At 46.5% G+C, this 14,313-nt stretch overlaps 1 protein-coding gene across 3 annotated transcripts; it reads left to right on the top strand.

Moving 5' to 3' along the window:
• Positions 1-8,426: 8,426 nt before the first annotated feature.
• Positions 8,427-13,595, top strand: PENK (proenkephalin). 3 transcript variants are annotated; one of them, XM_081117025.1, is made up of 3 exons: positions 8,427-8,737; positions 9,149-9,289; positions 12,337-13,595. In XM_081117025.1, exons 2-3 carry the CDS (start codon positions 9,152-9,154, stop codon positions 12,997-12,999), a joined length of 801 nt encoding a protein of 266 aa, XP_080973151.1. In that variant the 5' UTR covers positions 8,427-8,737; positions 9,149-9,151; the 3' UTR covers positions 13,000-13,595. The 3 variants fall into 3 exon arrangements, with proteins under 3 accessions (XP_080973151.1, XP_080973153.1, XP_080973152.1); XM_081117027.1 differs by having other exon boundaries at positions 8,526-8,849; positions 12,337-13,589; XM_081117026.1 differs by having other exon boundaries at positions 8,526-8,923; positions 12,337-13,589.
• Positions 13,596-14,313: the final 718 nt, after the last annotated feature.

Below are 14,313 nucleotides of genomic sequence, written 5' to 3'. Positions count from 1 at the left end.
ATCAAATTTCAGCTCCTCCCCTCCCACAGAGACTGGGATGCGGGGACACTATCTTCAGGAGTCAGCTGCAACAAACAGTAAATTCTTTGGGCAGCCTTATTTTCTCAGGCAGACAATTAAAGGGGGGCTATGGTCATCCTGGAGGTGCAGCCTTGGGCTGTTGGAAACGATGTTAGTGTTTGTTCAACCAAGCTTGAGGCCTAGTGGAGAAGCCAGCTCAGCGGAGCTGGTTAGGGTTTGGTGGGGGTGGCACTCTGTCAGTAGCCCATCGCCTGACAGATGAGGCAGGGAAGGGGAAAGAAAGCAAGAACTTACAAATGAAGCATGACTTCGACATCTCTGCCCCTGTCAAGTGCAGTGTTCATAGCTAGATCGATGATTTTTAGAACTGGGACTATCCTAGCTCGTTTTATAAATGAGTAAACTGAGGCCAAAGAGATTAGGTCCTTTCTAGACTCTCAGATCAGGCTCTAATGAAGCTTGTCAAGCCAGTAGCAGAATTCAAAACTCTAGGAAGATTAGAATGTGTACATCTAGCCCGGCAGGGTCCCAAAACCTACAGGACCTCTCTCCCTCCCAGGACAGCCACACCCAGGCCTGACCAGCAAGTCCTAACGTAAGCGGGAGCCTGGACGCGGACCAGGCCTGACTTCCAAAATAGGCTGGAAATTCGTCCTTTTATGTAATTCGTCCTTTTATTCATCCTTTCTTATTCTGAAGTGCTGGACACCGATTCCAAATTTTAAAACATACCATATGAGCCAAACAAAACACATCTGTGGGCCAAGTTCCAAGTGCTGGTCACTATTTCACAACATCTGCTGTAAAGAACTAGGTCTGAGGGCCTCCTCCTGGCCAGTTTTTATGGCTCCTGAATTCAGGAAAAGAAAAGAGGTTATGCTCAAAGACGCTCCTAATATGTGAGCCACCTGAAATTAAATGTTCACTGCGGAGGTCGATTTGGATGAAAAGCAGAAATTATAAATCTGATCGGTTGGTGCCTTTGGAGATTACAGAGAATAAAACTGACTGCCCAGCCCATCCACGATTTCTGAGCTCTATTAGTAGGTGATATGGTGGGAAGGGGGGAGGACCAGCCACACCAAGTGATCCCAATGCACCCTCCAGTGACCCTGTTCCTTCCTCCCCCCGTTCTCTCCTACAGCCTATTCTATCAGCTCTCCTCTCTTCTTCTGGTAGGTAGAGCAGAAGACCAACAGGGGCAGGGAGTGCAGAGAAAGTCATGCGCCATTCTGCTTATCCCTAAAAACTAACATTTGGCTACTTTGAAATGTATTTCGTACCTGACTGTAAGCATTTTCCATTATAATCCTTATGATCATCCTATAATGAGGTACTACAGTTACCGCCCTGAATAGATAGGGCGTGAAGAGGTTATGAGCTTGGTCAAGGCCACAAGTAGCAGAGCCTGGACTAACTAGAATCCAGTTAACTAGAATTAGACTAGAATCCAGAATTAACGAGAATCCACATGATTCCAACCCAAAGCTCCCAAGCTGTGCTCTCAACCGCTGTCCCCCACCTCCTGGTTTCATGATTTCAGCCTGTTCCCTATTACTCACCTACGACATGGCATCATTCCGTTTCCTCAACCCAGAACACAGTCAATGTGAGATAAGATTGTGCATTTGTTACAGATATTTTTACAAGAAACATTTTAAAGAGAGGTTTGGAGTCTGCCTTCTCCTCTCATCATCATCGAGTCCGTGCTGCCGCAGGGAGTAGGTTCTGGGACGGGTACAGAGACGAACTCATTTCTGTGACTTGGGCTTTCTTTTTAAGGACTTCAAGAAATGTGGGGAAAAGACCTTTGTTCTCTAACATACTGCTGCTTCATGGCGGGTAGTGCCGTCCTTGTATTTTAAATAAAAAAGCAAAATACACACACATAAGTGCTCGTGTGTTTGTGGTGTGTGTATACGTGTGTGGTGCATGGAGTGAGTGTGTGTATGTGTTAGGTATATATGTATGTGGTGGGTGTATATGTGTGCTGTGGTGTATGTGGGGTATCTATATGTATGCATATCTGGTGTGTGGGTGGTGTGTGGGTGTGTGTATGTGTTGTGTGTGTATATGTGTGTGGTGTGGTGTATGTGGGAGGGGGATGTGTATTTGACTTTTAAGATGTTTTTCAGGACAATCAATGCAGCCACATGATCTCAGGGCCAGAGGTTAGGCCATTAACCCAGGCCACATCCATTTGTGGTTTTCTTGTAGACACTGTTTCTCTAAGTACATATGATCTGATTGCCCAGCTGCAGGTGGATCTGCCGGGGACATTGTTACAGTGCATGTGCCAGGGTCCCTGCAGACCTGGGGCATCAGACTATCTAGCCCTGGGCCTAGGAATCTGCACTTTTATTTAATAGGTGTCCTACTTAAGGTTAATGCATTCCTGCTATAAGCTATGGTTATACGTATACATGTTCAGGTTTCCCAATGATCTATACTCAAGATGTAAGTGGCCAAAGAATTCAGGCATAGCCGAAACCTCTCTTACTTTTCTGTACTAACTAAATAAGCAGGAAAGAGTCTTACCCTGCACGCCCACCACACACACACAGGCATGGCACCTTTATGTTTTCAGTTTTCAAATTTGTTTCCTCTTTGACAACACATAAATACCTACCTGAAGGAGGCTTTGCTTCTTTAGTTGAGTTTCTAACCCCAGAGCACCACCCTGGGCATTCCCATTCCTCATAAACTGCTGTGTACTGCTAATCGCTAAGGATTTTCTTCTCACAAATTATAGTCAAAATGTCTTTCTCTTAAGATATTTGCAACAATTAATACATTTGAGATCTCTTTGCTTAGTATGTAGGCCATCTTGGCTCAAGCATTTTAAAATAATTATCATTGGTGTTACCAATAAAGACTTTCCGAACGTGGGTGCTTCTGACCTAACGGTACCTCCAGCAGATGGTAGGTAGAGGTCTCAGACTGAAAGGTCTGACTCCTGGGCCTCGAATGCATTCATCTAAGCGACTTGAAAAGTCATGCTACCTAAATTGTAAACTCCCCTGTAGTGAGCAGCACGCAGGCTGACAGGAATAAACTAGTGAAGGGGAATGAAAGTGGAAACCCAGAAAAAGGGTAAAAACAGAACGGAAGCCTTGCGAAGGACCTTCATTTCCTTTTCCTTCCACAATGATCTGCTTCCCAGATAGGAGGAAGTCCCAGGGACAGAAGACTTGCACTCAGGACACTGTACCCTGTCCCATATTGCTCCAGAAATATTGCTATTGCCTTTGGGACAGAAAGGCTTCTTCCTCCCCCACCCCCACCCCCTTCTATCTTCCATTGCTTCTCTTCTCATGAAGGTTACCACGACATGGAAGTAATCCATCTGAGAAGTGTGGATAAAGGCAGTGAGAATGGGGAAAGAGAGGAGGTGACAGATTGGGGAAGCATTAAAAAGGGAGAATCACTGGGGCATGGTGATGGGTAGGAGATAGAGGTTCAGGAAGATTGGGGACAGGGGGGTCACAAATAACAAGCAAGGTTCTGATTTGAATTCCCAGACATCAGAGCTTGCAAAGTCATATGCCTCTAGGGCCAAGCATATAAAATATATTAGTAAAGAGGGTCAGGGGTCATGATGGTGTAGACTATGGCAAACCAAAGAGGGCACTAAAATTAAAGAGAAACCAGAGAGCAGCCCCTCCTCATTCTAGCCAGTTGCTACCATTGCAAAACTAAGGCCAAGGCCTTCTATAGCTTCCTGTTTTCAAGAGAACCCAGAAATCTTGGTTGCTCTACAAAAAGTCTGAATTTAAAATCAGGATGGTTAGTTTTTAATTTTAATTAGTTGCTAGTTTTTATTTTAAAATATAATTTTTAAAAAAATTTAGAAACTGACAATCAAATAGAACTTGGAGGTGGGGCACTTGGAGGTAGCCTGGAGCATTCAGTTTCGAGCCCTCAAAACAGCTTGTGGTGCTACACACCAATATAACAAATCCCTTCTCTCTCTAGGTTATGGATTTTTTAAAATTAAGATAAATCTATAATCCAGTCCAATAACCAAGGAAACTCAAGATTAGAGAGGAAGCCATACCTCATCTGATCCAACTGTACTTCTAATTCCTGGGCCCCTTCTGCCTCTAAGGTTCCTTGCAACCTCGGGATTCTGTTGCTCTGTGATTGCTGTAATCGTCCTGAGTGGCAACAGCGCCCTACGCTCTACATCTGTGCGCAATATTGTTACTTTAGAATCAGTCACTACCTCTCCTTTTTCTCTTTTTCTAGGCTTCTCTCCTGAGATAACACAAGCAAGGATGTGATTTGACATTTATCTTGTTAAGAGAACAATGGATAATTTGGATGCCAATCAAATGTAGAAAAATGTCCACATTTTTCTAATCAGTCAAGTAATTGTCAAATCATTTCACTCTGCTTTTCAGATATAGCTCAAGCTAAGAGAGTCCCAAGATTTTAAAATTCTCAGTAGTTTATAATGGTCTTTTGAGAACTAATCCAAAATGAACTTGATCTTGAAAGTAATATCTTCATTCAAAAAACTTTTATTGAGTACCAATTATATACAACTATTTGTACCTATACATGAGGAATGAAGACTACGAGTAGTCACCTACAGGCTAAGAGAGGAGAAATATATGACCAATTATAATCTAAAGTAGAACAACATTAGTACCTATAAGGTTTTGTTCCTCTGTATTAGAAACAAAACAGAATAACAAATAATTGGAAAATAAATTTTTAAGTAATACCATTAGAAAGAGATCAAAATGTATATAAATAATGCTTAGGAATAAAATTTACAAATATGTGCAATACCTATACACTTAAAACTATAAATACTACTGAGCCCGGCTGGGCGTGGCTCAGTGGTTGAGCTTCGACCTAGGATCCAGGTGATAGGGGTTCGATTCCCGGTCAGAGCACATGCCCGGGTTGTGGGTTGCGGCCTGCAGCTGATCAATGACTCTCTCATCATTGATGTTTCTATCTCTCTCTCTCCCTCTCCTTTCCTCTCTCTGAAATCAATAAAGATATATTTAAAAAAAAAATACTGCTGAGAAACATTAAAGAATACTGAATAAATGGAGAGATGTACTATGCTCATGGTTTAGGAGATGCAGTTGTTAAAATGACAATTCTCCCAAAACTGATCTACAAATTTAAGTCAGTTCAGTCAAAATACCAGCAGGATTTTCTGAATAAATTGATGAACTGATTCTAAAATTTATATGGAGCCTGGCCGGGTGTGGCTCAGCGGTTGAGCGTCGACCTAGGATCCAGGCAATCGGGGTTCGATTCCCAGTCAGGGCACATGCCCGGGTTGCAGGATTTATCACACCATAAAAACCTCTCCTTTGAACCACCTTCCAGTCTCTGATAGGGGGTTCTGAGCCCATCCAAAGAAAAACCAAGTGATACTTCACAGTAACATCCCCAGCTCACAGAATCTTATCTGGCAAAGTGCTTACTTTAGATCATCGCTGAAAACAGTCAACTTTGCCCTGCTTCTGGCATGACTGCAAACACTGGAAATTTTAGAACATGGTGCTTTTATGTTGAAACATTACACAATCCCCAGAGTGCAGAACGGCCGTGTTCTCACTACTGCTGTGTTAGGGAGAGAGGGTCAGAGGGAAATCAGGTTCCATACTAAAGTGTGTGTATGTGGGTGGCAGGAAGGGAAGGGAGGAGAGGAATGGACACCTGAAAGGCATTATTCAATTTAAGCATCTTCCAACCTGGAGATGAAGAACAACAACACTGAAAGGACTTCTTAAATCCCTCCTACCAGCTTGCAGAATACCTAAGAACTGAATGAAACACCATTTATCATTGGGACTTAAAAAGTCATATTTCTTGGTCTCTGGAATAAATCCCTTTTGTCTGATATTTGGGACTCGAGATCAGAAGAAGGCAAGGTCTTGATTCTGACCTGGGAAACTGAATTCTCTGGATTAAATGCTTTAAGAGAAGGTTCCTTTCCCTTTTGAGTCTCATTTTTAGAGAAGCTTTTCCCCAGAAGGTAATTGCAAAATCCATTTACTCTCAATAAATATTTAAAGGATCATGAAAAGGTAAATTCCTTGCAACCCACTGCCACCATTCAAATACCAAGAAATGGACACAAAAATGTATGCCCTTTAGCCTCGAGGGTAGACTGGGGCAGGTCATGGGAAGACATCACTACTGATTAGGATACGCAAACAAAATTGACTTCTCACAATCATTCCTTCCTTCAGTCAGTATTCAGCACCCACGATGTCCCAATTATCTGAGCGGGTGCTGGGGCACTAAGAACCCCTGCACTACTCCTAGGGGACAGCCGTCTCTTTCTCTCCCCTGACATTTAAAAAGCCTCAGAGAAAGATGCAGATTCACCAACAGAAACTAACTCAGAGCAACCATTAATTTAATTGTTCCAGTAGAAATAAACCAGGCCTGAGGTGGGTGCCGGAGGGGACCTGTGAGGGAACCTGGTTCTGCCACTGTCTGGGATGGTCACTTGGATGTCACTTGGACAGTCGGAGCTTCAGTTTTTCCATATACAGAATGAGGGTGGAAATAAATTATCCCCCAGGCCCTTTCAGTGCTAAGTTTCTACTTTTCCCAGTGTCTAGGAGTCTTTCCGTGTCCAGCACTGTGCACCCTAAGGAAGCGGTCATCACTCACACACACACACACACACACACACACACACACACACACACACACACAGCCTCTTGCCTCTGGTTCCTGGTTATGTGTTTAAAGTTCTCAAGAGGTCCCAGGTGTGCCAGTGCTCAGACTGAGCAAGTTTCCTTCCACTCTAGGCAGGATTTATTCGTGGGCTCCTTTACTCCTGAGCGCTGCAGGACGGTTGGCTGCCTTTAGCAAGTCTGGGCAACAGGGGGAAATCTCACTTACAGATGTCAGCAGTCCTTTCCTCTGGGGACAGGGCCAAGGAGCTGGAGGAGACACCACCAGCGCCCTGATGCGAAGAATTTAAAAATGCCGAAGGGGAAACTTGCTTTCCTGCAAGGTGTGTTAGGGCCGCGCCGGGCGTTCTGCCTCCGCGCCCCCGCGCAGCGCTTTCCCGGCCTCCTGCAAGGCCGGCCCGCCCGCAGGCAGGCGGTGGGGCCCCGCGGCCACCCCGCTGCTCCTCGGGTGCTCCTACCTGAGACCCCCTTCCCGGGCGCACGCAGACCTACGCAGGGGAGCGCTGCCCTCTAGCGACCGAAGCGGGAGATGCAGGGCAACCCTAGCTTCGGGGGGAGCCCTGGGGCTGCTGGTCCCCTCGAAGGCTGAAGCCGTGGTCAGTCCTCCGCGGAGGGCGCTGCTGGCTCGGAAAGACCTGAGACCGTTTCTCTAGGTGTGCGCTCCGGTGTTGTTTGTGGTCTCCCTCTAGGGCCAGGAGGGATAGATACAAAGACGGATGGACAAACAGATGTGTGAGGGGTAAATGACAGACAAACAGGAAGGAAGATGGGAGACAGATTATTAGTGACACGTTTTCAGGGCTTGCTAGGTGCCAGGCACAAGGCTAAATGTGCCCGTCCATTATTTCATTTACGTGACTTCGGAACCCGATGCACGGCTCATTCCCTCTGTCCCTGTTTTCTGAATGGGGAAACTGAGTCCTTAGGCAAGATAAGTAACTTGCCTCTCGCCAGTATTCCGTCGAGCTGGGAAGCGGCCGAGCGAGCGGGTCTCAATCGACGGCCCCGCCTCCACCGTTGGCTCTCGGCCCCCTCCAGCCCAGAGGGCGGGCGAGCCCCAAGTCCCAGACGCCCTGGGTGCGGCGCCCCTCGTCCCTCCCTGGACACCACAACCCTGGCGTGCGGATACCACACCCGCCCCGTCAAACACCCCCCGGGACACCTCGGGCAGCGCGCTTGAGGCAGCGGACGCCAACTGGGAAGATGCCCGGGAAGCTGGGTAAAAGCGGGTCCCACTAAAGAAAAGGGGGAAAGCTCATCCCGAGGTTTTAAGGCTCCCGGAAAGTTTCAGTCATTCCCTCCTTTAACCGTGGACGGAGCGCCCGCCGTGCGCCTGACGCGTTAGACGGTTCCGCAGGGAACCCGGAGCCCAGGGCTGTGCTTGGTGCGCCCGCGACGCCAGGGCGCCCCGACGAGGGCAGCGCGGGCCGGTTCACCAGCTCCGAGGGTCTCCAGTACGTTCTGGGAACGTCAGTCAGTCCGTCTGCCTTCCTGACGCCGCCCCTCGGCGCTCTCTCTGAGCCCGCACCCCAGGGAGCACAATTCCAGTGCCCTTCCTTGGGGGACCCGATCTCATCCCACTCTGTTCCCAAATGTCCTGATTACCTCGGTTTGTCACCGGCCGCACGGAGAGCAGCACGCGCCGTCCCTCCCGCCCCCTCCCCGGGGGCCGGGCGCCACGCGCGAGCGCCCGCGGACCGACCCCTCCCGGGACCGCGTGGCGGGGGTGGCGCGGGCCTGCGTCAGCGGCAGCCCGCCGGCGATTGGGGCGCGCTCGCCTCCTTCGGTTTGGGGCTAATTATAAAGTGGCTCCCGCGCCGCCAGCCTGGGACAGCGACGGGAGGAGAGGCGGGCGCTCCGACACCTGCGGTCCGCCGGCGGCCCCGCGGCGACGCTGAGGACCGCGACGGTGAGCCCGCGCCCGCGCCCGCCGCCCGCCGCCCGCCGCCCCGCACACCGCCGCCTTCTGCCCTCGCTGCCAGCGTCGCGCCTGGGACTCGGCTTCGCGGACGGAGCTGCGCCCTCCGAGCGGCGTCACCGTGAGTGAAGTGGCCCGGGGCTCGCCCTGGCCCGCGCCCCGGGCCCCAGCCTGTTGGGGTTACCGCGCGTCACTGCATGGGGTCCCCAGCTGTCTCCCCGCTTGCGACCCGGGTCAGTGTCCCGCCTCTCGAGCACTTGGTCGTGGCTCTGCCCTCCGGAGCCCTGCGCGGAGCAGCAAACGCCCAGTAAGAGCCGAGCGTCCCGAGCAGCCCCGGGCTCGGCGCCACGGCGCCAGCCTGGGAACCGCGAGGAGCCGAGCGCCCCGGGCCTCGCGGAACCTCGCGGGCCCGGCCGGCAGGGCCCCGGCGGGGACGCCCCTAGGAGCTCTGGCGCGCTTGTCCCGCGAGGGCCCCTCGGAGGGACCGGCTCGCCGGCGGGCAGGCTCGGAGCGCGCCCCTCTCTCCCCGCAGCCCATGGCGCGGCTCCTGAGACTCTGCACCTGGCTGCTGGCGCTCGGGCCCGGGCTCCTGGCGACCGTGCGGGCGCAGTGCAGCCAGGACTGCGCGACGTGCAGCTACCGCCTGGCGCGCCCCGCCGACATCAACCCGCTGGTGAGTGCGGCGGCCAGCGCGCGGCGCCTCTGGTCCAGTCGGCCGGGGTCTCTGGTGCCTCGGGTGTCCCGACTGTTCCTCCAAACGCTGACCCAGGTCCCGCCCTAGCTCTCAGCTTTGGGGACCCGCGACTCCCTCGGGACCTGTAAGGGCGGCCGCGTCCCCAGACAAACCAAGTTGGTTTTAACCTCGGGGATGCGGGAGCCCCAGGTGCTCGCTTCAGCACCTCGGAGAGCACTGCGTTGTCACCTCACCTGTCCCAGAGAAGATGCTCAGTCCCCCCAACTCCTAACATACCACCAACGGACCCTTCCACACACAACCATCCTCTCATCCTGCCCGCGGGAATGTCATTTTTTTAATGAGTGACATTGGTCGCCTTTTTACCTGTTTCATTTCTCTAGCCAGTTTAACCTTGGATCCCTCAAGCCCTTACCCTCAGAGAGCTAAGGGATGGGGGGGGGGGCAGTGGACAGGAGAGAAAGAGAGAGAGCAACGACTGTCTCCCAAAAAAGTGACGATGGACTTCAACTTGTGTCACGTCTTGAGGGTGCTTTTGCAAAACCTAAGAGGACAGTTTGATTTACCCATGAAAAAGGCGCAGGAGAGGTGGCCAGTATCCAACGAGGCGGCAACCACGCAAAGATAAACGGCTCCGCCGAGCAGGGGCGCGGGGGCAAGCTGAGGACAAAAGAGCTCTTATTCTAATCATAGTCCCTGTGCTCCTGCATCCCACCGGTGCTCTCCTGAGCAGACTCCCCGGACTTGGGACCCGGCAGCTTCGTTTTAACCAGCTACCCTGTGACTCACTTGCACCCCTCAGCAGAGAACAGTGTGCTCATCCGAGGAGCCAAGCTCCTCCCTGGAGCCTTTGAAGGAACTTTAGATGCATAAAATAGGGACAAACATTAAGGAAAGGATTCCACAAAATCCAAGGCTTATTATTCAGGTTAAGGGTTCGTTGGTTTCCTTTGAATTACCTGACTCACTTCATTTGATGTGTGCAGGCGCTAACATGGCCTTAAAGAGAAGACACCTAGTGGGGCTTTATGTTTAAACTACCAGCACGAAAAATGTCTCTTAAATAGGGGTAACAATCCCTTCATCCATCTTTTTTTCCCCCTCTGATGTGTTTTTTGTTTAACTGATTTGTTTTGTGGTGGGGCTTACATTTTGGGTTGTTATTTTCTCTTTGACAAAAGGCTTTGTTAATGGCTGTGTTGTCAGAATTACAGCAGTGCCGGAATTTTAGCTTGGATGCACAAGCACATATGAGAAATGAGGTTGCCTAGCCAAAACCATGTAGTAAAACCAATATAACAAATATTTATTGACCTTCTACCACGTGAAAGACACTTGTGCTTGGTTCTGTGGCAGATGTAAAGATACATAGGCATGCTATGGCTGGTGTCCAAATTGGATTTATGGTATAATATTAATGACCTTAACCATAGAACAGAGAATGTGATAAATATCACACAAAACATGCATAGACATGTATAGGAGCATATAAATTTAAATCACTTTTTAAATCTGAATGTGTTTTTCTGATTATTTATCATTATTTGTTTTTGAAAAATTTCTAACATTAAAAACCATTTTGGTAATAGTATACAAAATATTCAACATTCATTTTTGGTAAAGAAATCATTTAAATTATATTTTTAAATAAAAATATTATTGACATCTGAACATCTTAAGTTTTTTATAACATTTTGATTTCTTAATCAGGTATCAAAAATAAAGGATCACTTTAATTAGATCATCTTTAGGTTTTGATATGTGCATATATTTAATTTTCTTAGATACAAAACTTAAATAATCATTAACAGTTGATTAAATATGTACCCTAAAGAATTTTGTTGAACTAATGAAATAGTGAAAATAGTATTTGTGTGTTTTATATCAATTAATATACCAATATATTTTTAAATTCCAAGAAATAACCTGATTTTTCTAAATCAAAGGTGGGTAACCTGAGTTCTGTAAGTAGACTTCAGAGGGCTATAAAAACCCCTGAAACACTCAGAAATATCACATGGATTGCATGCTCAGGAATGTCAAGACTTCACGTAATCTTAGTACTCTCTTTATCATAGCCAAATTATTTGTCTAATAGAAGAGAATCTTAACAAAATTATTAGAATATATACACTAAATCTTACAATGATTAGAACCTAATTATATAATTAAAAGGAAGAAATTGTATATGGATGATTTCTATTTTGTCAGATAACATGATTTCCATTGGAAAATATTTTCCTGTACACCAGCAACTAAATGTTAAGAAAAGTAACATGAATAATCTAAACGTTAGCATGTGGATCTCATAACTACAAACATTTGCTTCAAGATGATTAAATCGCTTAATCAATTAAGGGGGAAGAAAAGCAAAACCTCTACTTTCACCAAATCAATATGTCATCATTGAAATAATTCATGAGATTTAAGTTGAATTTTTAGAAAGTCTTTTTTCAAACTTATTTTTGAAATTGGGTTTTTTTAAGATTGAAAATGTTTGCAGGAATATTGGATACCATTGCAGGTAAAATATTAACACAAGAAAGTAAACAAACTTTATATCATTGATATTGATTTTACGTAAGACAAGTAGATAAAATGAATTTAGGGATGATATCCCTAATTAGGTAAAGAGAAATTTCTCCCTTTTGCTTAGGGAAAGCTCAAATGAAATGAAATCAACAGTGAACAACTATGCAGTGAAATTAGATTGTGCGGGCAGTCAATCTAGGTTAAAATTGGGTGGGAACAAATCTTTTACAGTATTGAAATGGCAATATATACACGATCTGTTAAAGTTCAAAGAAAAATTCTAATTTGTTTTAATTAATTGTTCACAATCTTTCTAAATTGATTTTCCTTCGATTTGCCTGTTCAGTTTCAATAAGAACGTTTCAATAAGAAAATGAAGATTATTGTATGGGAGTTTTCGTGTCAAAGCAAATGTATTGTGGTCCACACAAATCTGTTTACTTAACAAAATCAGAAAAGCCTCTTTTTATTCTTAAATCGAATTCTTTTCCCAGGCTTGCACACTGGAATGTGAAGGGAAACTGCCTTCTCTCAGGACCTGGGACACGTGCAAGGAGCTGCTCCAGTTGTCCAAACTGGGGCTTCCTCAGGATGGCACCAGTGCCCTCAAAGAGAGCAGCAGGCAGGAGGAGGGCCACTTGCTGGCCAAGAAGTATGGGGGCTTCATGAAAAGGTATGGGGGCTTCATGAAGAAAACCGATGAGCTTTACCCCCTGGAGCCAGAAGAAGAGGCAGAGGGAGGTGAAGTCCTTGCCAAGAGATACGGGGGCTTCATGAAGAAGGGTGCCGGTGAGGATGGCACTCTGGGCAACTCCTTAGAGCCCCTGCAAGAGCTTCTAGGAGCAGGGGACAACCGAGAGGGCAGCCACCTCCAAGAGGGCAGCGATGATGAGGAGGTGGGCAAGAGGTATGGGGGCTTCATGAGGAGCTTAAAGAGAAGCCCCCAGCTGGAAGAAGAAGCCAAGGAGCTGCAGAAGCGATATGGGGGCTTCATGAGGAGAGTGGGCCGCCCCGAGTGGTGGATGGACTACCAGAAAAGGTACGGGGGCTTCCTGAAGCGCTTCGCCGATTCCCTGCCCCCCAACGAAGAGAGCGAAGGTTACTCCAAAGAAGCTCCTGAAACGGAGAAAAGATACGGGGGGTTTATGAAGTTTTAACGCCCTTTCCCATGAGTGACCCCAGCCCCAGCAAGCCCTCCTCGGTACCCCAGTGAGAGGCCGCCTCGCAAATCGTGTTTTACTGCCATGTGTTGCTTGCATTGTGTAGTTGACTTTATTGTCTGAATAACTAACTATACGACCTGAAAGCCCTCAGTTCAGGTTCTGTGATCTTTTGAGAGTCTGTAAGCTCAGTATTGTCTGTGGCAGCCGTCTTGTTTCCATGCTAAAATCGTTTCTGTCACCTTGTCCTTTATTTTTGACGAAACACCAGTAAGTGATTACTTGTTTATGGATATAATAAACCCATTACCCCGAATGCATAACATTCTTGCAAGTCTCTTCTTCTCCACGGCCCTCATTCGCCTTTGGGTTTCAACAGAAAATCCTAAACACAGAAACAGTGAACCCATCTGCTTTGTTCAGAATCGTCACCGGCCTCCTACTCCATCTGTGGCTGCAAAAACAATTTTCATTTAATTTCTTACCCATGAAATCTTAGATGAGTAAACACATTAGAGGAAAATAAAATGTATTTCCACTCTCGGTTTTAGAAATCACATACAAGTTTTTAATCTTGACCATTGATTCCATTTAAATAAATAAATAAATAAATAAATAAATAAATAAATAAATAAATAAAACAGTGTTATGGGTGAAAAAGGTGAAAGGGGTTGAGAAGTACAAATTGCCATTTATGAAAACAGTCACGGAGATGTAAAGTACAGCATAGGGAATATAGTCAATAATATTGTGATAACTATGTATGGTGCCAGATGAGTACTAGACTTATTGGGGTGATCACTTCATCAGGTATATAAATGTTTAATTACTATGTTATACACTTGAAACTAATATAATATTGTATATCAACCGTAATTTTTAAAAAATTTAATAATAAATAAATAAGTAAAATGCTAAAAGTAAAAAATAAAACTGTGTGGACCAAACAAAATCCTTCTGCAGGTCAGATTTAAGAGACACGGGTCTAGTATTTTGAGAAAAACTGTCCCTTCATTCTCTCCCCTAAGACAAAGGATTCCTACACCTTGGAGACAGGACTCTTATTGGAGACAGTAAGAGTAAATTGCCCTGTCCCTCCTTGATAAGTTAATAATAAAATTATTTTACAATAATACAGTATGTGTACATGCACCACCTCATAAACATGTCTGAGGAAACAATTTCACAATCAAATGAATACATTATTTTTCAAATCAAGCACAGTTCTTTATGCAGGAGCCCTTTCTTTTCTGCTTTGAGTTAGCTGTGTAGATCCGGCTAAAACACAGGCAATTATATGTCCCTCTATTT

This window comes from Miniopterus schreibersii (assembly GCF_964146895.1).
Source record: "Miniopterus schreibersii genome assembly, chromosome: 17".
Lineage (NCBI taxonomy): Eukaryota > Metazoa > Chordata > Mammalia > Chiroptera > Miniopteridae > Miniopterus > Miniopterus schreibersii.
The sequence above is the reverse complement of the archived record's forward strand: the minus strand, read 5'-3'. Positions and strand labels throughout refer to the sequence as shown.